Raw genomic sequence first — 25,949 nt, 5'->3', positions numbered from 1 at the left:
TCTTTTCCTAAAACCCATATTAAATGATAGCCACATAAATGATCATTTCGGGGGGCATGAGCAGGGATGGAGTCACACAATTACCCATCGCAGCAGCAGTGGTGGTGGGGACTGGTGACAGAACGCAGGGAGAAAGGAGGAGGGGGACGGGGGACCGGGAGACATTTGCAGAGAGGAGAGGAGAGGAGAGGAGAGGAGAGAAAAGCCAGAAAAATTGTGCGATTGTACTGTGACTACCTACTGACTCTCCAACATTTCAGATGGAAATTCGCCATAACTAGTACTACTACTACTACTCGTGGGCCCAAGCACTTCAGTGGGGGAATTGAGGCAGAATGACCGATGCCATCCCAGGGCCACTGAGTAATTTTATTTAATAATCATTGTGAATTCGATGTATGTATGATGTGTGCTGCTTAACAGGTAATTTGCTATAGCACATCTTTTCACATTCAAAAATGGTGGAATTCATGCTAATCATGAATCAAAATACAGGACTGACACGAAATGTATGAATACATAGCTGGTGTGTGACTGAGTAAATGCATAGTTTAAAAAAAGCATCATCATGTCCAGAGATTTGAGCAAGTTCACATTTATTAATAAAAAATATTAAAATTCATGTATAAATAATTGGGGTTTGTACACAGAGTCATTTCATTCCTTCCCACAGCACTGAACGACATCCTGTTTTAAAAGTCTTAATTTCATTCACAACAATGTAGATATTTTGCGCAATAACCCTTAGGAATCATTAAAATGTTAAAATTTGTTTTAAAAGGGTATTAAGCAACTGGAAATCATTATTAAAAACATTCTCAACCTCCCAAAGTATTAAGTAACACACAAGTTGGTGGATGCATTGCAGTGCATTGAAGTTTCATTAAACCTGGTTTAAATATTCAAACCTCTTATAAACTCCACTGCATAAGCCTTTCCTCTACATAATCTGTGGACGAATATAACGTTTGGAGGCATATATGAAATAAAATTAACTAAAGCGGGCATTACTAAATTGTAGAGAAGAAAAATAGGATTTCCTGAGGGGGACTGCTCCTGAACCTACACTGCCCCCGTCAGCACTGAGGTGGAATTACACCCTTTATGTGGGATGAAAAAAATAGTAGTGATGTAGCTGTTTTCTCCAACTGCTCAAAGACAAACACTGGTCACCTAATTTCAAAGCCTGGGATATATACATAGACACATTCATTACATAATTATAACATGATTTTTTTTAAAACACTCCTTTGTTGAACAAGAGATTAGTGCTATTAATGTTATTATTGACGTGATGATACGCAATAACTCAAATTAAAAAAGGAAAAAGAAAATGCACACCTTCATATACCTGAATGCAAATTGCAAAGTGCTTGAAAGTTTAGAGAATCTTAGTGCACTTCCTTCATTTCCATTTTCAAAAGGTGACTTAAAACAGAAAATGTGAAACTAACAGAAGAAAAAAAACAAGCAAAGAAAACAATAATCAAAAATAAACTGTGATACATTCAAAGTGCTCTCCAACTATGTGCCAAACAACAACAAAAGAAAAACAACAATCCTACAGTGGACCACATCATGCCAACTCCTCATGTCACACATCTCTAAATAACACAAACACACACCCACGGCAATGCACAACAGCAAATCTACAGCACAGCAAAGACACTTCCAGCACCTCCAGCTCCAGCCGACATACAGTATCTGCAAAAACAAACGCCGCCTACGAGTGTCATACAGCATCTACAAACACAGTCTACACTGTAGGGATGCACCGATACCACTTTTTTGAAAACCGATACAAGTACGAGTACATTAATGTGTGTACTTGCCGATACCGAGTACCGATACCAATACCTTTTACCACCAAAATACAATGAAAATAAATGCATGGCCTTGTTTTTTCCCCACCTGTGATGTTTATATTGTCCATTTCCATGTAGATTTGAATGTTAGTAAATGTATCAGGTGGCACTTTTTTCCATGCTGCTTTCAAGTCCACAGAGCGTGACAAGATTTTGCATTGTTTTGTGTAATAGCAGTATCGTTCCTGGTATCGGCAAGTGCTTGACGAGTACGAGTACGAGTATAATGAGTATATCGGGTGCCGATACCGATACCAGTATCGGTGCATCCCTAGTCTACAGTGCGTCTACAGTACACCTACAGATGAAGCCGCTCTGCCGTTGGAAGACTACTCCTGTGAGTGTCAGTGTGGTGGACACCTGTCAGCATCACTCTTGTCTGTCTGCTGCTCAGCCCTCGGCCACCACCCGTTTGCTTTTCCTCCTGAACAGCTTGGAGAAAGACGACTGCCTTTTGCTCTTCGTCTTCCTCATGCCTGGGGAAAAAACACAAGAACACAAGAAGGTTTTTAAGGTATTTGCACTTTCAGTGTCCCGAGACTCAAGATATTTTGCAGGCGTCTAGAAATAAATGTACATTAGCCCATTTTGTCCAAAGCCCTTTTTGGGAAAGAGTGCGCTCTGCCTATTTAATCCTAAATATCTCAGCCTCCAAAGCACGTACAAACATGAAATGAGTTGCATTTAAAAGCTAGGACCATAGCCTTGCCTTTGAATGTGTTCGTTCAGCTCTAACTTTCAGCTCCACATTTTTTATAAAACAGCTCAAATCTCAAGAACCTGAATGCAGCGTGTGTGTCTCCAGGACACAATGGGTTAAAAAAAAAACCCACAAGTACAGCACACGTTAACCATTTCATATCCATTCAAATGGCATTACGCGTCAGTGCATGCAGGTGAATAATATAAATGCATTTAAATGGTCTTCCTTCTAAATAAATATGCAAGAAAACTTACCAAGTTTCTGCATCATTTCATTCAACTGCTGGTCCTCCTCCTCTTCCCTTCAATGGCAGACAGAAAGACACAGAGACAAACAGAACAGAGCAAAAAGAGGGAGAGTGATATAAAAGAGAAAAGGAAGAGAACACACAGAGAACGTTAAAACATTTCAAATCAAGCATACAGGCATACAGAAATGTTAATGGCAAGGGCTCAGTGTGGAACTAAAGCTAAGGGGCCAGAGGGAGGCTAGAGAGGAGAGGAGAGGAGAGGAGAAAAGGCTATGGGAGGAGAGGAGAGGAGAGGAGAGGAGAGGAGAGGGGAAGGGAGGAGAGGAGAGGAGAGGAGAGGAGAGGAGGGGAAGGTAGGAGAGGAGAGGAGAAAAGGCTATGGGAGGATAGGAGAGGAGAGGAGAGTTGAGTTGAGTTGAGTTGAGTTGAGGAGAGGAGAGGAGAGGAGAGGAGAGGAGAGGAGAGGAGAAGGGAGGAGAGGAGTGGAGAGGAGAAAAGGCTATGGGAGGATAGGAGAGGAGAGGAGAGGGGAAGGGAGGAGAGGAGAGGAGAGGAGAGGAGAAAGGAGGAGAGGAGAGGAGAGGAGAGGAGAGGAGGGGAAGGTAGGAGAGGAGAGGAGAAAAGGCTATGGGAGGATAGGAGAGGGGGGAGAGGAGAGGAGAGGAGAGTTGAGTTGAGGAGAGGAGGAGAGGAGAGGAGAGGAGAGTTGAGTTGTGGAGAGGAGGAGATGAGAGGGGAGGAGAGGAGAGGAGAGGAGAGGAGAGGAGAGGGTGGAGAGGAGAGGAGAGGAGTGGAGAGGAGAAAAGGCTATGGGAGGATAGGAGAGGAGAGGAGAGGGGAAGGGAGGAGAGGAGAGGAGAGGAGAGTAGAAAGGAGGAGAGGAGAAAGGAGGGAGAGGAGAGGAGAGGAGAGGAGAGGAGAGGAGAGGAGAGGAGAGGAGAGGAGAGGAGAGGAGAGGAGAAAAGGCTATGGGAGGATAGGAGAGTGGGGAGAGGAGAGCAGAGCAGAGGAGAGGAGAGGAGAGGAGAGGAGAGGAAGGGAGGAGAGGAGAGGAGAGGAGAGGAGAGGAGAGGAGAACGGAGGAGAGGAGAGGAGAGGAGAGGAGAGGAACTGACCTGAGGCGGTCCTGGTCTAACCCCTCCACTATGGCATTGCGGTCATTGATGATCTCCAGGAGTCGCTCCATCAGCTCCGCCTGCCGCCTGCGCTCCCAGCGGCTCTTCAGATGCTCTGATCCGGTGGCCAGATGGGGTGGAAAAAGGTTTCAAATGAGAACACTGTAGTAGATGAACCAACGCCGGTGGAATTGGAGGGGTTCAGTTGAAACGACTGTAGTAGAATTGGATGCTTTTTTTCTGAAACCAGTGTATGAGATCATTTTGATGTCTATGTTTAAGTGTGGAACTACTGATGAAACGCTAATATTATGAATGATTTGGGCCATGCTGGAACCTTGGACTGCAAGCAACATCAAGTACTTACCTTCTTTCATTCCAACTACAGACATAAATGTCCCTGTCCCACATATTAGTGTAGTGTGGTTATATGAAGGGTAGAGAACATTTGGAAGTAGATGAGCCTTCCAGGTTAACATTGGAAGGGCTTTTCTCATAGTGAGAATTGAGCAGAAGTTTGCTCAGGCTGGTGAATGTAAAAAAAAACCCCTACATTTACAAACCTACACCATGAATTTAAAAAAAATGTTTAATTTGTATTGCACTTTTATTATAGCACTGAAACTATGGCATCACCCTATAAATAATGACTGACTAAAATTAAAAAAGTGCACTGTGTAGAATGGTGGCCAGAGTAGGTATTGCAACTATGCTGCTCGTTGAAACTGCCTATAGCCAAATTGGATCTTTTCATGAATATTTACTAAGTAATAAACCAATATTTACTAGTATGACCAAAGTACAGTAAGTTTTGCAGCTAAAATGTAAATTTCTGGAAATTCAAAATGGCGGACCATGGACAAGATCCCCCTTTTCACGTATGAAAAGTGTAATTCTCCCAGTCATAATGAATACTTACAATTTGATTGTAGTGGTGAGAAATTGTTAAAAAGGCAACATTAGTGAATAGGCAGCATGAATTCCGGAAATGAACGTCTAAAAATATCACACAGTGCACCTTTAACGAGTTAAATAGAACGTAACACCTAAGTGCACTGCACCTGATTAAAGCACCTTGGACACAGCGAGCGCTGAGCACTCTCATGTTTTCTACAGCCTCTGACTTGGCGTCCACCTGCACAGGTCTTCCTGAAGCGCAACTCGATCCGAGAAGCTCACAGAAGCCGCAGGATCTCTTCCTCCCGATGGAGGTGTGAAGTAAAGGGTGTTTGCTGGCCATGTCGGCTGCAACCAAATGCAAAACACCTACTCCTTCACTATTCACTTGCTCCACATTATTTCCTGATTCATGACATGTTTTTTTGTGCAGCATCTCGTCTCTGTCTGCGTACACTTATACAGTATACTGACTTTAGACTACTCTAGTCATTTGTCTTAAATAAGTTAATGAATTTGTAACATCCATCCGTGTCATTCATTCTTCCCTGAATCACAAAGCAGGGAATAAAAAGGACTTTATTTTTTTTAAGATTTTAAGTTGAAATAATTGAAATGGTTGAAATAATCCCTATCCCCATCGGAAATTAATATAATTTAACAGTGGGAGGAATTGAATCCAGAAGAGGGGAATTCCATCCCCAAATGGCATCCAGTGCGAATGTGTGGCTCACATGGGCTAGATAACCAGCTTGGGTTGCGGGCGGCTCTGTCGTGTCGTGTCATGTCGTGTCGTGTCGTGTCGTGTCGTGTCACTCTACCTGGCTTGTCCAGCAGCGTCCTCAGCTCCCCTTCCACCCCTGGCTGCTCCTCCTCCAGGTCCTGCGTCTTAGCTCTGAAGAGAGGAGTGGAGAAGAAGGAGGAGTGAAGGAGGAGGAGGAGGAGGAGGGGGAGGAGTAGGAGGAGGAGTGAGGAGGAGGAGGAGGAGGGGGGGGGGTTGAAGGAAGAAGTAGGTGGAGAAGAGGGAGGAGAGAGAAAAAGAGGAGAAGGAGGAGAAAGTAGAAGGAGTGGAGGGGGTTGAGGTGAAGAGGAAGAAGAGGCAGTTGAGGAGGGGGGAGGAGTGAGGAGGAGGAGAGGGGGAAAACACGAGCCCATGACTCACCTTTCAGGCAAAAGGTCAAAAGGTGAAGTGCCTGAGTATCCAATGAGGTCACCTCTCAGCGTGCTAAACAATTACTTTAAAGGGACACTGTTCAGGAAATGGTCAAAAAAGGTACTGCAACTATGCTGCTCATTGAAGCTGGGGTGCCTATTGCCAAATTTGATCTTGACATGAAAGTGTATTAAGTAATAAACAAATATTTTCTAGTATGGTCCAAGTACAGTCATTTTTGCAGCTAAAAATGGCTATTTTTGGAAATTCAAAATGGCGGACCATGGAGAAGATCCCCCTTTTCATGTATGAAAAGTGCAATTTTTCCAGTCATAATGAATACTTAGAATTTGATGCTGGTGGTAAGTATTCATGGGCAGCATGAATTCTGGAAATAAACAACTAAAAATCTCACACAATGTCCCTTTAAAGTTTAATCTGACCCATTCAAGATCACCAAGTACAATCATTGTAATGAGTCATCACACCACATCATCTGAATGTTCTTCAGATCAGCACTAACTATTAGTGGTGTCAACAATGATCATGCGGGGCATGGACGATCCAATTCAATGCGGCAAGTTCCAGAATCGATCCGGCAATTTTTTTAAGTTTCAATTACTTCCATGGATATTTCTGGAGCAAATGAATGTTAAATTAAATAAAAGCACTTCAAAACATTGCAAGACTGATACAGAAAACAGCCAATAAATTGTTGCTGAGTATCTGACTACTTGTATTGCCTCATCATTTCTGATTAAACATTTGCTTTGCGTTCAGTAGAAATGTAATGCATTGCAATGCATTGTAGAATTGAATCGGATCGGATCGGATTGGATCTAATAGAACCGGATCTACTACCTCCCGAATCGTGGTCGAATCGGATCGTGAGGGCAGTGCAGTGACAGCACAATACACAGCCATGAAGCCATGGCATGATTTTGCTGATTCTACCGTCTATGACTAGAAATCCATACCAATCAAGCATTTGACAAACTTGGACCTGTGCTGCCTTCCAGAATCTCCACCCTTTCAGCACGGCTGTGTTAGTGAGACTTTACATCTGCTAAGATGCTTTTATGGTCTAAAGCCACCATTTGCACACTGTGCTACTATAATGGCACAATATTCTTGCAAAGTCCAGATTTCACATTACATTACATTTCACTTAGCTGACGCTTTCAATTGTTCAAAGCGACTTACAACTATTACTTTTCAGGGTATTGGTTACAGTCCCTGGAGCAATGTGGGGTTAGGTGCCTTGCTCAAGGGCACTTCAGCCATGGATGGAGGTGTAGGGAGAGGTCAAGGGGGATTCGAACCAGCAACCCCTAGATTGAAAGACCAACTTTCTAACCACTAGGCCACGGCTGCCCATATATGGTCGACCTTACAATGCAACATTAGAGGAACTGTATCACCACACGGGAGACAGTGGTACTACCTCGCCAACTCAACAAAGTGGGATCCTTTCCAGTCCCCTAAATCCTAAAATGGGGGGAAAAACGTTCCCATTGAACTTTATTCATTCTGAAGCCCTGCCAATCTCCTAAAGGGCTGTGGCAACTTAGAACCTTATGTCATATTGATTCCAGAAGAAACTCTTTAAGAACCTGCTCTGGTACTACTGTACCAGAAATGCCTCTTTTCTACAGACAGTTTTCTGGTAGGCCTACAGCTCCACACAGCGCAACTTGGCCGCCACTTTTTGCTTTTCGAATAAGCACGACACAGCTCAATCATGAAGCAAAAAGTGGCAGCTAAGTCTCTAAGTGTGGAGTTGTGTGGAGTTGCGGCTAAGTGTGGAGCTGTAAGCCTACTAGAAAACCGGCAGTGGAAAAGAGGCATAAGTGAGCTAAAAGTCGGGCTGCTTCCTCAGTCAGGAAGAGGTAGGTGTCAGAAGGCAGGTTTACAAAGTACGTTGAGCTGTGCTACACCAGCTGGCATTCATTACAGTAAGATCCGGCAAGCCTAGTCAGCCGTGCAGGTCAGGTGAGGTCAGAAGCACGCGACTCACAGGTAGACGAGCTCCGACTCCCTCCTCATGTAGCTCTGCTTCCTGCGGATGAGGTTGAACCAGTCCACCATCAGCGGGTCCATCAGGATGTCCCCTCCTCCCTCTGTCGGACAAACACAAGAAAGACAGAAAACTAATAACAATACAACAATAAAATAAAACTACTTGTCACTAGCCAAAATCAATCAATAACAGCAGGAATCATACAAAAGGAAAACAAAGAGAGGCAGTGACAGGTGCATTTCACATTACCAGGCATGCTTTAACATTACTGTTTGCACACACAAACACCCCCACACATTTTGAACCAGAGACACTAAAAACAGGGACTAAACCTGACTAAACCAGGAGTAAACAGTGACTTTGATGGGAACTTAATGTTTGTGGAGTGCTATGGCTTTTCTACCTTACTCGGGACATTGATAGTATGTGAGCAGCATATGAAGGCAAGTGAGCATACACAGAAATGCAAACAGAAACAAAACTAAGATACATACAATCATATTCATGGTGACTTCTCTTTTCCATGTCTTCAACCAGTTGGAATTGTCCGAGTTAGCATGTCTCCAAGATGCACCCAAAACATATGTGGAGAACTAACCAACGGAGACGGCAGACATTTTTGTGATATTACACCTCTGTTGTTGCCCCTTGAGAAATCGCATCATTTTTATTTTCTCGCGCCGCTCCTATTCGAGGGCCACTTTTCTGTTAACACGGTGATGCTGCCCAGTGCAGAAGTGGCGCCACGGAATATTGCCTTGAGGTTAAGGTGGGGATACATGACCACGCACACGCTTACACAAACACACACAATTACACACCCACGCACACGCTCACATACACACACCCATGCCTGCGTGCGCTCGCTCACACACACGCACACTCACAAGCGCTCTCACACACGCACACACGCTTACACGCACGCACACACACACACACACACACACAGGGCATTGAGAAGATGCAGGAGGGGCCGTGTTAAATCCCACTTGCTTGTGGAGGCTGTGACAGGTGACCTGCACTGGGGAGCGCCAGAGATGATATTACCGCGCCGGGGCCCACGCTGACCTTGAAAACAGCCAATCAGGTAACATCGCTCAGTCTCCACCACGCACGCCATCACTAACCATATCCCCCCCAACCCTTTCCTGTCAAAGTCTATCCCTTCTTCACCTCCTCCCAACTCCACTAGTACACACACCATCATTGGTGTACTGCAGTGGTAGTCAAGCTGTGGTACGCGTACCACTGGTGGTACTTTAGACATCTCTGGTGGTACTTGGAAGAATTATTTTTTTGTGCATTGATTTGAATGTTCAATGAATCAATTGTGCATTGATCAAGTTGTTGAAGTCGAAAATGTCTCTTTGGTCTCACATTTTGTAATATTGAACTGTAGGCCTATGAATCTGAAAACATAATGCAGAATAAAACTAGGAAATAGCAAGACATTTAAAAACAAACTTGCATTGAATGTGACCGTAGCTGTTGATGCCGTTATGAACCTCTCCTGCAAAAGTGAAAATGGAAGGCCTTTGCTGCGATATTCTAATGTTGGTTGTCAAGGTGGTACTCGGAGAGCTCAATATTTTCTCAGGTGGTACTTCACACAAAAAGTTTGAGAACCACTGGTGTACTGAATTTGGACTCTGACGCTCCCTCCCTCCACCACCCACACACTCACTACCCCTCCTGCTATCCTTCCTTCTTGTTCACTCAATTCTTCCCCTTTTCCCACCTCTCCGTCTCACCTCTCTGCCTGTCTGCCTGGTCCTATCTCTCTCTCTCTCTCTCTACTGCTATCACCAACCCCCTTACTCTCGACACTTCATTCTGTGCTCTTGTCCCCATAGACGAAGAGAGAGAGAGAGAGAGAGAGAGAGAGAGAGAGAGAGAGAGAGAGAGAGAGAGAGAGAGAGAGAGAGAGAGAGAGAGAGAGAGAGAGAGAGAGAGAGAGAGAGAGAGAGAGAGAGAGAGAGAGAGAGAGAGAGAGAGAGAGAGAGAGGATGTGTGTCTGCTCAGTGTGGTGCGTGTTGCTCGCCTCATTTGGCCCTGACTGCTGGAAATGAGTCCCTTTTATTGGTCACATCCCTCCCCTTTAGGCAGCCAGTCGACTCCCACCTCCCCACAGGACCGGCTCGCCTAACAGGGTTGGAATGAGAGCACGGCTCCCTGAACCAACCGCTCAAACTTAAATGCACACAGACACACACACACAGACACACACACACACACACACACACACACACACACACACACACACACACACACACACACACACACACACACACACACACACACACACACACACACAAACACAGGCACACACACACACACACACACACACACACACACACACACACACACACACACACACACACACACACAGTAATTCCTCTTTAGTACTAACTGCATGGGACAATACCCGAAATAAGGCATCAAATAAAACAAAAAGAACAGTCTGGTAGTTTATTTACGCAAAAAAAAATAAGCCAAATGTAAAACCTGAATGTCCTTCTGCCCGTCAGCCAGCCTACCAGAGACTAGTTTTGCACCAATTGGACCATCGACATATCCACAGTTATAGTAAGAGCACACAGACCTGAAAATCTATTTTAAAACCGTGCCCAGGACGGTAGGAGCCGACACCCAGGAGCGCCTCAGTCCCTGGCCCTAACCCACCAACTCGCTTCTACCGCTGCCCCCAGGGCCTACAAATGGACCACGGCAGCTTCATCCATAATAATGGAGAACACCTACTGTACCTTACTGCTCAGGCACTCCACCATTTTATTAAGAGCGTGTGTGTGTGTGTGTATACAGTGTGTAGTATGTGTGTGTGTATGTGTGAGAGCATTTGAGAGTGTGTGTGTGTGTGTGTGTGTGTGTGTGTGTGTGTGTGTGTGTGTGTGTGTTGTCACAGCGGCACAGGACTATGCCAGCTGATTATGTCATCTTGCGGTCATTACCTTCCTCGCAGCTCCTGAGCCGTCCCTCCAGCTCCACCCCCTCCCTCTCCAGCTCCGTCAGGCTCTCCTCGATCTCATCCAGCTCCTCAGCTATCTCCTCCATGGGAATGTGGCTCTCTTTGGCCTACAACATGAGGAAAATAAAGGTTAAAAGAAACATAGCTTTTGAATGTGTAAATATGATAAAATACTATTATAAAGAGTGTAGTGAGTGTTTGAAATGAAGTCCATCTCAAAAATAGCTGTTAAAGAAACTTGATTTAAGAGTGAATATGATTAATGCTAGGGGTGTACCGAGTGGATGGAGTAAAGCCCATCCTTCACGACTGACTGTTACACTGTTACTGATGTTATTTTAATTGCTCATTTGAGCAAATGAGATTTACAGGATATTTTATCGGACCTCCGACAGCTGTTTGACAAATGATAATTCGGCGTTAGGGTGAGGGGGTAAGTAGCGATGAGCACACTGCCCAAGGGGAGCCACCATGGGACCACAAGTCACCACCAGTCAATCTGAATGAGAGCACGGGGCTAAACGATACGCATTATAAAAAGGTGACTTACCGGTGATCTCATTTTAGTGACAGATTCCTCGGATGAGTAATGTCCATTCGGAGAACCTGAGAATGAGGAGAAGACGTCTATTTGATCCATTACAGATAAAGAAATGTCCTATGAATCAAAGTAGGAATAATATGACGTCAACCTTGAAAGCGGTGAGATTAGGCTTACCCTGCTCAACAGGGAATCTACCAGGTGTGTTCTTTTGCGATGAAGGCGTGTACATGTAGTTCGTAGGTTCATGGGGCAACACGGTGACAGTCACCGGGGTAATCCAACGAGGCGTGGTGGGGGCAGTGGGCTTGGAGGACCCATCCCTTGGCACCCCTGGTTGTGGACCATTCAAAAGACCAAATAAAAGCCATTTACCTTCAAAACACTTGACAACAAAGTAGGTACAAAAGAAAAGAAAGAATTCTTTGGCGGAGTAAACAAAAGTCATCGTGATTGTCTACCGCCCAAATGCTACATAGTCCTTGCTTGCAGCAACCACCACAGAAACATCAAGTGTAAAGGGCCGTACACACACGTCGCAGCTAGTTACTCGCTCAGTGAATGAACTCATTAGAATGTCAATGTGTCCCAGCGAGACCAGCAGGCGAGTACTGTACAAGCGATGCGATGTGGGCGGATCCCGAGTTGAAAATATTTTATCTTCGAGCGAGGCGAGTAAGCGAGTAACCAATTGGAATGCAGAGTTCGGTACTTCTCGCCTGTTCATTGGCAGTTAAAGCCGCGGGAACTTTCAGCGAACGTTCCATGATTGAGTGGCGAGTAGGCGAGCAAGCGAGAAGCTAGTAAATAGCAGCGATCTGTGTGCACGGCCCTTAAGGGAAGAACTTACCAGGAGCAGCCGAGCCCTTTGCAGGCTGTTTAGGTGAAGGGGCTGTATTGGATGAGACGCTGATGGACACATGCTGTGTTCGACAGGACGAGCCGTTGGTGACGTAGAGGCTTTCATTTGGTGACCCTTATGGGATTAAAGAAGAATAACACTAAAGAACTTCTCTATGAATTGAAACATTGTTTCAGCTGACAAAGACATCTGTTACACATCTGACTCGCCCTGTATTTGTGTGTGAATCATGGAGTAGGAAGTACCGAATCATTCTAAGCACCCCCCCCAAAAAAAAACATTTGAAAAGGTCTTACGACTGACTACCACTAAACATCACAGTGTGTCGCCCCTACTCTCCCACGCCTGATTTCAGGGACCAATGTCTAAAGTCTTTCAGCCATCCACCTAATACAAATAATAATAAAAAACACATTACCAAGACCAGATGACCCACGTCGACTTTGCTTTGGAGATGGTGCTTTGATATTGGTTGGAGTAGTGGTGGCGGAAGCTCTGTTGCAGACAGCTGGAGATGGGGACGGGGATGGGGTGGAAGAAGCGTGGGTGAACCCCACTGGGGCCTTTCCAGCATCTAGCAGAGAAGACAATGAGAGGAAATGGTTGCAATCAGATGCAAGGTCTTTTGAAGCAGGTCTGTAGAAACCAGTAGTCAATAATAAGTGAAAATGGTAGGAAGTGATGAAGTGGGGATGAAGAGACTGAGGGGAATACCATATGGCTGAAAACATCTGCTCTGCTTTCCAATCTGGGAATTCCCTCCATTTCTTTTTAAGATTTCATCATCAGGTATTTTAATGTGATATCAAAACCCCCTCATCATTATAGTACTGAATATCAAACACAAAAAATAAGGAAAAGAGCCTTCTTCACAGCGCATAAAGATGTCAGTCTACAGGCTTGCGCAAGAACATGGTATGGTTAGTCCTAGACGTACAAAACATTTGGAGCTCCAACATCAGTGGACAGCAGTTTCAGACCAAATGGACATGTCATCATGCATAGGCGTATCTATGACACGCTGATTTGCACCCACTATCACGTGTGTCCAATACGCATTTCCAAGTTAAAGGGGTATGCCACTATTTTGGGGCTTAATACAGTTAAAATCGTTGGCTGGGGTTTATAAAGGTGGTAAAGTGTCTTATTTTTCATGTAAGCCGTTGTCTTGTTTCAAGACAAGTTAAAAGAGGGAGTATGTCGCTAAGCTAGTGAAAGTCAATGCATCCATGTAGCATTGCTACATGCTACACGGATCCATTGACTTTCACTAGCTTAGCTACATGCTCCCTCTTTTAACTTGTCTTGAAACAAGACAACGGCTTACATGAAAAATAAGACACTTTACCACCTTTATAAACCCTGGCCAACAATTTTAACTGTATTAAGCCCCAAAATAGTGGCATACCCCTTTAAGGCGTGCTCCACAACGCCCTGTGACAGGTTAGGTTTAGGGATGGTTTTGGTTTAGGCACAATTTAGGTAGAAATTCGCCTAATCTCGCTGTTCTTGGCAAAAGTAAAGCAGCAGAAACATTGCTATACTGTCAGGTTAGGTTTAGGGGTGGTTTTGGTTAGGGCACAGCAAAGCATATTTGCGTTTAGTAACAGAAATGCGCTGTGACAAAACAAAATCGCCGACATGGCGGGAAAACTGTGCAAACCTCGTCACGTGTCAAAAGTGCATGAAAACGCTTTACCGTTGCGTTGAGGAGCACGCTTTAACTTCAAAATGCGTCGCACCAACACGCTGAATGCACTAGCGTGCGATACATACGCTAAAGCATGATGACAGCCTGAAATGAAACACTTCTCCACCCACTCATTTATTGTTGACACACATCAGAGGCCAGAAACCAGAAATCGCACAAAGACTCCATTGCCGATTAGCAGCCATAAGAGCTTCACCTGATTCGCCTGACATCTTCCTGGTAGGCTGCTGGCCAATAGGCTGCCAGTAACTGGCTGGTCCTGGTGAGAGGGGGCTGGTAGAGGGCGAAACCATGGCGAGGAGAGGAGAGGTCGGGTTCACGGTGACACACAGGCTGCTCTTGTAGGTCGTGGCTGGTTTGTCCTCCACACGTTTCAGTGGTAATTCTTTGGTAGGCTCAGGACACCTAGAGAAAGGGGAGGAGGTAAGAAAGGCCATACTGACATGCCTTTGAAATAATATATTTTCACATTTATTACATGGTGTGGAATAAATACTCAATAAAATAAAAAGCAGCACTGCAATTTTGAGATAGAGAGAGGACAAGGTTTGAAACATATTTTAAATAAAAGAACATTAACCAGCCATTAAAAGAGATATTTTTCCCCCTAGTCTATAGGACGTTTGGATGAGGAGCAACTCGTTTACTGGCCAGGTCAGTGGTGTCTTTGATCAGTTCCCACAAATTATGCATGATGTAGGTCAAGCGGCCTTTATATAGTCACGCTCCCATTGTTCTCCTCTACTGAATGTAAGGAAATTATTGTAAACACCAAGCCTGCCTGTCTGGGGTTTCTGGCTGCCTCCCAAGTTAAATATAAACACTCTCACAGGAAACTATGCAGACATGGAAAAAGAACACCCAAACACATCTTCTAACCAGACCTACTAACAGCCCTAGAATGCATGTACCATGGGAGAAAAGGGTTATATCATGCCATCGTTATATAGATTTACCTTCAGAGATGGAGTTAGTTTGAAGATGATCAGATCAGATGAGGACTCATGCCAAGGAGAAGGGGTGGCAGGGGGTGCATGCACGTACTAAATGTGCATCTAGGTTTGTGTGTGTGTGTGTGTGTGTGTGTGTGTGTGTGTGTGTGTGTATGTATGTGCGCAAACAGTGCATTATGTATGAGCTTACGGTTCAAGTATACGGGCATAAAGTATGTGTGTGTGTGTGCAGATATGTGCTTTTTGTGCATGTGTTCAAGTGTGTGAGTGCATATGTGTGCGTGTGTGTGTGTGTGTGTGTGTGTACATGTGCGTTTGTGTGAGTATCGTGAACATGATCTGTCAGACACAGCACTCCTTGCGGCGGGGGGTGAGCGCAGGTGAAAGGGCTAGCGCCTGCACTCTGAGGCAGTCCAGCACTAGAGCGATGGAGGGCGAGACCGGATGCTTCAGGCCACGGCTAGATGAAGAGAAGGAAGGGATGGAGAACAAGAACAAGAAAGAGAAGAAGAAAGAGAGAGGGAGAAGTAGAGAACCCAGCCCACCCATCGTCAGCGCACACACACACACACACACACACACACACTAACTCACACTCTGGTTCAGCATCATAGCAGCAGATACCACCCGGGTGACTGTCCCTGCTTCCCGTGTACATGTGGATTAGGGCGCATTAGGGATAAACAGTGGCAGAGGAGAGGAGAGGAGAGGATCAGACTTACTTGGAGCCCACTGCTGGTCCACTTGGAGAGCCATGCGGCTTTGATCGCCAGTCGGCCGAGCTTTCAGACGCAGCCCTGGGCTTTACTGTGGGGGATGGAGGAGTACACAAGAAGACACAGTGTAAAATGGATGGCAACACTTCATACGAAGGGGTCCACTACTACATCAGGGTGGTGTCATGTTACAAGCATAAGAAGGGACACGACACGTGTCAGGGAATATTAATGGCACATTACTGATGTTTATGATTGTAGTTATAATATGCCATTCGGTTTCTGGAATGTCAAGTTTTCATTGTTTGGGTGTCATGATGGTCCAACTGAGTGGCACATCAGGACATGAACATAATAAACACCAATAATGAGTCATTAATGTTCCTGACATGGGTCATTCATGTCATTTTTATGAAGGCTACATGACGCCCTTACGAGGACCTTTGAAAGAAAATGTTACCAAAATGATGATTAGTAATGGAAGCCTTCCCATCATCAGGATCTTCATTTAAGTAAAGTCTAAATAAGAAAATAAAAAGTAAAACATTCAAAAAGGGAGACTAAATTGAGTAACACGCGCACGCACGCACGCACGCACACGCACCTCAACATAACAGGGGGATCACACTGACACCTTCAAAATGCACTTTTTCTCTTTGTATAGCGCTTGCCTGTCTGTCTGTCTGTTCACCCTCCCAGGGCAGCCACAACATTTCAATTTCAGCTGTAAGAAATGTTTACCATAATACTTCATCATTGACCTTTCGATACAACATTCAATGAACTGCACACTACAGCAAAAAGGTCAGTTGCTGCACAGGCTAACCTTTGGCACTGGAGCCGAGTACAGCAGCCGAGGAGGAGGAGGAGGAGGTGGAGGAGGAGGAGTAGTAGGAGGTGGGGACTATGGTGCGGGAGTGGGAGCTGGATCTTGCCCGTTCCCCGTCCCTAATGGCTGCCATCCAGAGGGATTCCTTGCTGCTGCTGGTGGTGGGGGTGGTGGTGGTGGGGGAGGTGGGGGTGGTGGTGGAGGGGCTACGGATCAGGCTGATGACAGGCGTGGAGGTGAGGGATTTCGTGGAGGTGGGGGTTTTGGTTGGTGTGGGTGTGGTGACGGAGTGGGGGGTGGGGGTTTTGGTTGGTGTGGGTGTAGTGATGGAGATTGGGATGGGGGTTTTGGTTGGTGTGGGTGTGGGTGCAGTAGCGATGGGTGCGGGGGTGGGATTGGTGAGGATGACGGCTCTGGGGCTGGCAGCAGCCGGGGTGGGTGTTGAGGAGGCGGCGGTGCCGGCGGTGTTGGTGGCGGTGATGGAGAGGTTGGTGGCGGCTGAGCGCAGGAGGAAGGGGAGGGGGGCTGCACCAGCTCCGGCTCCAGCTCCAGCTCCAGCACCAGCCTTAGCTCTGGTGCCAGCCCCACCCCCCGCCATGCCTTGGCTGCGTCTCTCCTGCCTCCAGCTGGGCAACTCGACGGAGCGCAGCCCCTTCCCAGACCTGCGGAGAGGCAAAGCTTATTCTATTAGGTTAACAATTTACACAATTAGCCCGGGCGCCGCCTCCCTTTCTCTCTCCCTCTCCCTCTTTCTCTCTCTCTCACTCTCTCTGTCTCTCTCTCTCTCTCCCTCTCTCTCTATCTCTCTCCATCTCTCTGCACAATCTGCACTCTCTCTCTCTCTCTCTCTCTCTCTCTCTCCCCCTCTCTTTTTCTCCCCCTTTCCCTCTCTCGCTCTCCCCGTCTGCCTGTCGGAGCCACGTCGGGTGATTTATGCTAATAGTCTGCTGTGTAATCAAATATGCTAATGAGGAAATCTGGTGCGCACCACCTCGCCACTGCCCCCACCCCACCCCCCCTTTTTAATTGATAAAATAAATAACTGGCAGCCGAGCCGCATAAAAGCCACAGCGCTTGAATATCTTAAATATTTCATCCTGACAACAGAAACAGCAGCCATTAGAATATTTTTTTTTCTTGAAACCAGCAAATTAGATTAAAAGCCGCAGTGACATATTGGGAGGGGAGGAGTGGGTGGTGATACAAACAGAAAATCATTAAAATGTTTATTTTTCAATAATTGATTTAAATGAACAAAACAATGAATTCAGAGAGAGCGAGAGCGAGTGAGAGAGTGAGGGAGCGAGAGACAGAGAGAGCGAACAAGAGAACGAGAGACAGAGAGAGGGCAAACTACAGACAGAGAGAGAGAGAGAGAGAGAGAGAGAGAGAGAGAGAGAGAGAGAGAGAGCGAGCAAGAGAGCGAGAGAAAGACGGAGAAAAAAAGAGAGAGAGAGAGCAAAAACCAGTCTCCCCCCCAAAAGCCCTCACCGATTATCTTCTGCCCTGGGGCCGTGCTGCTGATGAGCCTTTATGTTGTTATTATTGCAGTTGCCCTCTGCCAGCTTCCTGGAGATGAGCGCCCGGGCACGCTCCTTCTCCTTCTCCTCTGGCGTCGCGGGTGCTGCCAGCGCTGCTGTCGTGGTGGCAGTGGCGGCGGTGGTGGTGGTGGTGGTGATGGTGGTGATGGGACGGGCAGTGCCAGCCTCTGGCTTGGGCCCTGGTGAAGACAACTGGGTGGATGGGTCTTTTGCAGCTGGAGCTGCAGTCTGGGATGGGGGTAATGGAGATAGGGGCTGGGACTTTGAGGGCAGGAATGGGGACAAGGGTAAGGATAAGGATGAGGATGCGGAATGCAGGTGTGATGAGGACAGGGGTGAGGATGCTGAAGAGGGGGACGCTGGGGACCGGGATGGGGAAACGGCCAGCTGGGTTGGGCGTGGGCTCGGGGACTTCGGTGATGATGCTGAGCGCATGGATGTGGACTTGAATGAGGATGATGGGGATGACAAAGAGGCCGGAGGAGAAGACTGAGCTGGGGATGTTGATGGTGAGGTTGCAGATGAGGAGGACTGGAAGAACCTCTGCCTGGCTGCCTGGGTCTTCTGGGCCGAAGGGGTCCATGGTTGTGGAGCTGCCGGGCTCGTGGTCTCCACGAGCTTGGGTGTGACTTTAACAGGGGTGGTTAACACCGAAGACATAGGTCGTGTAGCAGGCTGTGGTCGTCTGTCCTGTTTGGGCGCTACCGTCAACTGAATCTCTACGTTCGCCACAGAAGCAGCCGGTGTGGAGGACTTGGTACTAACGGGAGCAGGGCTGGCTTTGTGGGCAGCAGACCTGCGAAGTGAGTTGGTTTTGCAGCCGCCGGTCTGGTTGGCTTTGCAGATGAATGTTCCTGGTTCGGGTCCTGCCTTGTACGCCCCTGCTAGCAGGGGATTGGAGCATTCACTGCACCTGTGAAGGAGACCGGGAGCCAGATTCAGTTGGAGTTAGTGGGGGTCAATTCATGCCTGAACAGGAGTGTAGTGGGCGTGGTACGCGGGGGTACGCAGTCCACCCGCATCTCCTGAAGTGAGATGCCCATGTTTGGCCCCCCCCCCCAAACATGGGCATCTCACTTCAGGAGATCTGGGTGGACTGCGTACCCCCGCGTACCACGCCCACTACACTGGGTTGACATGATAAGTTGCCTAATTATTTGATGATATTAAAAATCGCGTACCCCCACTTTAAAAATCCCCACTACACCACTGTGCCTGAAGTTTGTGGAGAGGGGGTTTGAGGATTCGTTGACATGTAACACATTCTCGGCTATGGTAGGCTACTGTGGCGCTGAGTATTAAGTTTATCATTTGAATGTGTTAATCACCTGAACTGTAGAAATGTTGTTCGTCATTTACATTTGCATACTGTATCTTATGGGTAGGGATAAATAAATATCTACTTAACATTTCTCCTCTCATGCAATTGTAAATACATTTTCAATTCACGCTAATGGGATTTCCATGTTTGTAATGTCGAACTGTGTCTAGACCAAAAGTCATACCTAACCCTGTCAGTGAACAATGCGTGTCCACCAACCTATAAACCTGTTCGTAAAGAAATGTTTAGGGGAAAAACATAGCCTTCCTTTGACATGCCACTTCTGCATGTCACATGTCACTGTATCTTCTAACCCTTACAGTTTGTGACTACAATATTCACTCGTTCCCCCTGCCTATTTCACTGCATAAGGGATGCATGTTAAAATACTTCCTCCTGTTCTTTTTCCCTGTGGCCTCAGACGTTGTTACATGAGGCTCGCCGACACTGATATTCAACGTTTTTATCTACCATCAGGCAAAAAACACATTATCAAAGCTAATTTTTGTCATTTGCAATTGAGATGTTCAATGAGGGAAAGTCCTCTAAAAGTCACTCTGTGGGGGGCGCTGTGGCGCAGCGCACTAAGCCCCCCACATTTGGGCTTGCATGGCCACCCACGGGGACCCCGGTTCGAGTCCGGCCGGGGTCATTTCCCGATCCTCCCCTGTCTCTCTGTCCCATTCGCTTCCTGTCACCATCTTCGACTGTCCTGTCAAATAAAGGTATAAAAGCCCCTAAAAAATATATTTAAAAAAATAATAAATCACTCTGTACTGGCTGACAGGGGGGAAATATTCTATGTCTTCATGTGGGTGGGGCACCACCGAGGCAAGAGAATGGGAAGACCAGGAAAAAGACAGGAGACTCTTGTCTGAGTTACATTGTGTTGCTACCACAAATACGACAATATGAAGTGAGTGAGTGGGTCAAAGACGTGCAAAATGAAATTGTCATTCAGTGTAACGGATACCTTCTGTTGACTGTAACTGTGAAAAACATGACTATTTTCATTACATTTTTTCCGTTACAGTCAGCAGAAGGTGTCAGTTACACTGAATGACAATGCCATTTTGCACGTCTTTGACCCGAATACACATTTCACATTCAGACAGTCAATGGAGAGGCATCTTATGAAGCGTTCACTGTCCTGCTGTATATTCCACTATGAAGCATATGAGTTGATTCAGTTGGGGGTCAATTCATGCCTGAACAGGAGTGTAGTGGGCGTGGTACGCGGGGGTACGCAGTCCACCCACATCTCCTGAAGTGAGATGCCCATGTTTGCCCCCCCCCCCCCCCCCCCCCCCCCCCCCCCCCCCCAAAACATGGGCATCTCACTTCAGGAGAAGTGGGTGGACTGCGTACCCCCGCGTACCACGCCCACTACACTGGGTTGACATGATAAGTTGCCTAATTATTTGATGATATTAAAAATCGCGTACCCCCACTTTAAAAATCCCCACTACACCACTGTGCCTGAAGTTTGTGGAGAGGGGGTTTGAGGATTCGTTGACATGTAACACATTCTCGGCTATGGTAGGCTACTGTGGCGCTGAGTATTAAGTTTATCATTTGAATATGTTAATCACCTGAACTGTAGAAATGTTGTTCGTCATTTACATTTGCATACTGTATCTTATGGGTAGGGATAAATAAATATCTACTTAACATTTCTCCTCTCATGCAATTGTAAATACATTTTCAATTCACGCTAATGGGATTTCCATGTTTGTAATGTCCGAACTGTGTCTAGACCAAAAGTCATACCTAACCCTGTCAGTGAACAATGCGTGTCCACCAACCTATAAACCTGTTCGTAAAGAAATGTTTAGGGGAAAAACATAGCCTTCCTTTGACATGCCACTTCTGCATGTCACATGTCACTGTATCTTCTAACCCTTACAGTTTGTGACTACAATATTCACTCGTTCCCCCTGCCTATTTCACTGCATAAGGGATGCATGTTAAAATACTTCCTCCTGTTCTTTTTCCCTGTGGCCTCAGACGTTGTTACATGAGGCTCGCCGACACTGATATTCAACGTTTTTATCTACCATCAGGCAAAAAACACATTATCAAAGCTAATTTTTGTCATTTGCAATCGAGATGTTCAATGAGGGAAAGTCCTCTAAAAGTCACTCTGTGGGGGGCGCTGTGGCGCAGCGCACTAAGCCCCCCACATTTGGGCTTGCATGGCCACCCACGGGGACCCCGGTTCGAGTCCGGCCGGGGTCATTTCCCGATCCTCCCCTGTCTCTCTGTCCCGTTGGCTTCCTGTCACCATCTTCGACTGTCCTGTCAAATAAAGGTATAAAAGCCCCTAAAAAATATATTTAAAAAAATAATAAATCACTCTGTACTGGCTGACAGGGGGGAAATATTCTATGTCTTCATGTGGGCGGGGCACCACCGAGGCAAGAGAATGGGAAGACCAGGAAAAAGACAGGAGACTCTTGTCTGAGTTACATTGTGTTGCTACCACAAATACGACAATATGAAGTGAGTGAACACATTTCACATTCAGACAGTCAATGGAGAGGCATCTTATGAAGCGTTCACTGTCCTGCTGTATATTCCACTATGAAGCATATGAGTTGTTTTGCTTTCCTCCCCACATTGTATACTATATATCAACATTTTGCATTGAGAAATTGGTTGATGGATTCATCTCTTACTTGAAGCAGCTCCTGTGGTACAGTTTTCCATCCACCAGGTGGCGCTGCACCAGATGCACATGGGTCCTGCAGACGGCACACTTGCTGTTCAGGGTGCCCGTTTTGTTGGAGCTCTCCACCAGCACTGGCTTCTGCGAGAGGACCACACAAGAGTAACTTGAAGTGAGACAGGGATTACACAAAAATAATAATGAAGAAGAAACAGAGCGATTACAATAGGGTCCTGCACACCTTCAGTGCTCGGGCCCTAAAAATCAACCTATAGAAGGATAAGCAATATGGAAAAAGATACAGTTGGTCTGTAATTCTACTCTACAGTACTACCACAAAACAATAATATGGCTGCCTGGGCAAGGTGAGCCACAGAACGAGTAGTGTGGATCAAAAAAATAATTTAACCCCCCCACCAATCCCCTGCCCCACCACCACCATCATCAACATCAACATCTTCCCCCGCATTGACAATTAATCCTTATTTACTCTGCCTGGCACACACACTTAGGCCCTCTTGTTTATTCCAATTAATAAAGCCCCACAGCTATGCTTTGGCATCTACTCATAATCCATTTGTGTGGAGAGAGAGAAAGAGAGACAGCGGCCTGTTGTGCCTCGGGCTGTACCTGCTCAGCTGTCGTCTCTGATTTAGGTGGTGGCAATGCTTTTTGTCCGTGCGGGGCTGGGGGGCAGTTCTCCGTGGCTCTTTTGGGGCTGAAGGCTTTGGCGACGACAGGAAGGTTCTTCTTCTCCGACGGTTCCTCCTTGGAGCCCTCAGCTGGCCTCTTCACGCCTCCCACACCTCCGACTGGACAAGGACACACGGCGACACACACATGGATAAAGCGCTCTGGGCGGCTTCATACTGTATGTGCTAGACCAGTGGTTCTCAACTGGAACAGTGTTGGGACCCATCATTTTCTACTCTCATTCGGTCGCGACCCAATTTTTTTTAGCGTTCAAGTCATTTCAATGCAATTCTCAAAATGTAACCAAGACTCGAATGACTGGTTGCACGCTATCTATCTCGCATAAACACTCAGATTGTATCTATGAGAAACACTGTGCTATATAATATTATTTGGCTCATACAGTATATGTCACTTATCCCATATGGTCAGAATATATGCAATATTTCAATCATCTCAATTTTTAACATTCTTCTTACACAAGCAAGTGCACATATGGACTTTATGATGTATGCACTTATGGACTCATGCCAGTCTCCAATGCTACCACCAGTGTTCATTCAACAATTCCCAGATGTAACACCCATGTACATGATGACTGTATTCCTGAGCTAAGGGTTGGAGTAGGCCTACTCACGATACGTCCGCATGCATATAGAACACTAACATTACATAAAACATACTGCTTAAAATACTACTACAATGTAAAAGCATATCTCTCTGTTACGATCTGTAAAGTCTCTCTGTTACGATCTGTAAAGTCTCTCTGTTACGATCTGTAAAGTCTCTCTGTTACGATCTGTAAAGTCTCTCTCTCTCTCTCTCTCTCTCTCTCTCTCTCTCTCTCTCTCTCTCTCTCTCTCTCTCTCTCTCTCTCTCTCTCTCTCTCTCTCTCTATCTCTCTCTCTCTCTCTCTCTCTCTCTCTCTCTCTCTCTCTCTCTCTCTCTCTCTCTCTCTCTCTCTCTCTCTCTCTCTCTCTCTCTCTCTCTCTCTCTCTCTCTGTAACATTGTGTCGTACTGGGGCAGCGGCCGTGGAAGTAGTTGTAGTACTGGGAGACGTAGGTGAGGATGCTGAGCCTGTCGGGGATGTGCAGGGCCACCATGTCCTCAGCATCCAGCAGCGCCGGGATCCCCAGGTGCTCCTCCGCCACTTGGAAGGCCTGCCAGGAAATGACACAGACATTTTTGGAGGAGAACCACATGTAAACCAGAAGTTTCGAGATGCAGGTAGCAGGTACTTGTTCACTTCAGAGGGAAAGATAACACACACACACACACTCATCCATCCATCCATCCAATGCTGAATTTTATTAAACAAACAATGTTTCGGCCAGTGTGGCCTTTGTCAAGCTTGAGAAAGGCCAAACTGACCGAAACTTTGTTTGTTTAATAAAATTCAGCACTGCATGGATGAGAGTGTGAAGTGAACAAGATGTGTGGTATCCTCACCTCTGAAGTAGACAGACAGACGCCACATGGAAACTCAGTGTGTTCAAACAGCCGTTTGCTCACAGTGTTGAATCGAAGGTCTGTAGCAGACACTCCCGTACTGTAAGTATAGGCTCCAATTTGGATTGAATACAGTGCTTAGTTTACTCACACAGGCTGAAAAGTCTGAATTATATATAGTTGTTGATGAGTGAAAGAATAAGTTCTCTCTCCATCACATTAATGACACCAGAACCTAGATCATTACCACCTAAGTTTAGAGTAACAATCTTAAAAGTGGGTTGTGTGTATTCCATGGAGCCCAGCAGTCATAGTAACTAAAAAAAGACACCGCTATGAAGGCCTGAGAGTGAATGACAGACAGAAAACACGTGGGAAGAAGTTCAATTCAACATGGCAGCCTTGCACCCTGCTGTGGAACTAAGGAAGTGGCACGTTCCATTCACACCAAGTATACTGTAGGTCACAGCATTAAGAGTTACTTAAATACTTAATTTAATTGAGCACACGTATCCAATCTGGTTGACGCATGAAACTGCTGACAGAGGTGAACCTTAGAAACAGTTAACACTGTTGATGAGTTAAGTAAACACTCTCTCCATTATATTAATTGCACCACAACCTCATTACCACCTAAATTTACAGTAACAGCCTCAAAAGTGGGTTGTGTGCATTCCCAGGAGCGTTGCAGTCATGGTGACTGAACAACCCGCCTGGTGTTAACATATACATTTCCCTCAAAAAGTTTAGTACTGAGCCAGAGCTAATTTAGGCCTCTGGAGGGAAAGGAAGTGAGCAGGATAGATTAGCATCAGGCTAATGTACAGTAAGCCCCATTAGTAGCTTGTATATGCTACTGCTCCATTGTCAATGATGTTGCTGACTGCCCTTGAGTGCCCACAATATGTGAAATCATGAAAACACAGGTTCAGATACAGTACCTAGGATAAACAGGGATTATACTCAGCATTTGCAGCATATCATGCGCATGCAAGTGTACACTGTGATCTCAAAGCACACAACAATTACGCTGCCGAATTACAGGAGAGAGCAGAGATTAAATATCATGTTAGCCAACATGGCCGCCCACACAGGGAACCTTAAAAACATGAGATCAGTTTAAAATATTTATCAGCATCCCCAAAAGACTGTCCAACCAGACTACCCCCCCCCCCCACACACACACACACACACACACACACACAAAGATCTGCATAAACATGAGGTAAAGATGTTGCCAGGCTACGAAAAAAACTTGCACCCAGAAAAAACACACACAGAGTGCCAATGACAGCCTGCACGGAAACACTGGTGACCTTTAATTTAAACACGGCTTTAAATATGCCTCCACAGCGGGGACACGTTTGATTGTTTTACAAGTGCCGTTGCGGCATCTTGGTAATACTCAACGGCCCTGTAAGAGCGTAGAGTTGCCCAATTAACTGTAAACACAGGGCCAGACATAACGAAAAAAGGAGGAAAAAAGAAAAGAAAACGGAGGAAAAAAAAGGTTTCTTAAAATAGACAAGAAAAAAAGTCTAGTTGTCGAGTGCAGCAATCTTTCTGGCCCCCACGCAGAGCAGAGTCTGGGGAGGAAGGGAAGGAGGGAGTGAGGGAGCGAGCGAGGGAGCGAGCGAGCGAGTGAATAATGAATAGCACACTTCCTGTGCACTCA

The 25,949-nt window shown here is 46.1% G+C and overlaps 1 protein-coding gene across 1 annotated transcript in view; it reads right to left on the bottom strand.

The window, feature by feature from the left end:
• Positions 1-585: 585 nt before the first annotated feature.
• Positions 586-25,949, bottom strand: part of micall2a (mical-like 2a) — a 28,259-nt gene continuing 2,895 nt past the window's right edge. The window contains exons 3-20 of the mRNA XM_063217451.1: positions 23,844-23,985; positions 22,762-22,943; positions 22,142-22,272; positions 18,093-19,055; positions 16,828-17,263; positions 16,599-16,776; positions 15,779-15,863; positions 14,300-14,508; positions 12,811-12,966; positions 12,381-12,506; positions 11,708-11,863; positions 11,540-11,595; positions 10,973-11,096; positions 8,001-8,103; positions 5,652-5,725; positions 3,934-4,048; positions 2,823-2,869; positions 586-2,341 (exon numbers count right to left, since the gene is read on the bottom strand). Of these exons, the coding sequence (XP_063073521.1) occupies positions 2,256-2,341; positions 2,823-2,869; positions 3,934-4,048; positions 5,652-5,725; positions 8,001-8,103; positions 10,973-11,096; positions 11,540-11,595; positions 11,708-11,863; positions 12,381-12,506; positions 12,811-12,966; positions 14,300-14,508; positions 15,779-15,863; positions 16,599-16,776; positions 16,828-17,263; positions 18,093-19,055; positions 22,142-22,272; positions 22,762-22,943; positions 23,844-23,985 (3,369 nt within the window). The 3' untranslated portion in view covers positions 586-2,255. The remainder of the gene's footprint in view (positions 2,342-2,822; positions 2,870-3,933; positions 4,049-5,651; positions 5,726-8,000; positions 8,104-10,972; positions 11,097-11,539; positions 11,596-11,707; positions 11,864-12,380; positions 12,507-12,810; positions 12,967-14,299; positions 14,509-15,778; positions 15,864-16,598; positions 16,777-16,827; positions 17,264-18,092; positions 19,056-22,141; positions 22,273-22,761; positions 22,944-23,843; positions 23,986-25,949) is intronic.

The sequence above is a fragment of the Engraulis encrasicolus genome, chromosome 2 (assembly GCF_034702125.1).
Source record: "Engraulis encrasicolus isolate BLACKSEA-1 chromosome 2, IST_EnEncr_1.0, whole genome shotgun sequence".
In the NCBI taxonomy this organism is placed as follows: domain Eukaryota; kingdom Metazoa; phylum Chordata; class Actinopteri; order Clupeiformes; family Engraulidae; genus Engraulis; species Engraulis encrasicolus.
The sequence above is the reverse complement of the archived record's forward strand: the minus strand, read 5'-3'. Positions and strand labels throughout refer to the sequence as shown.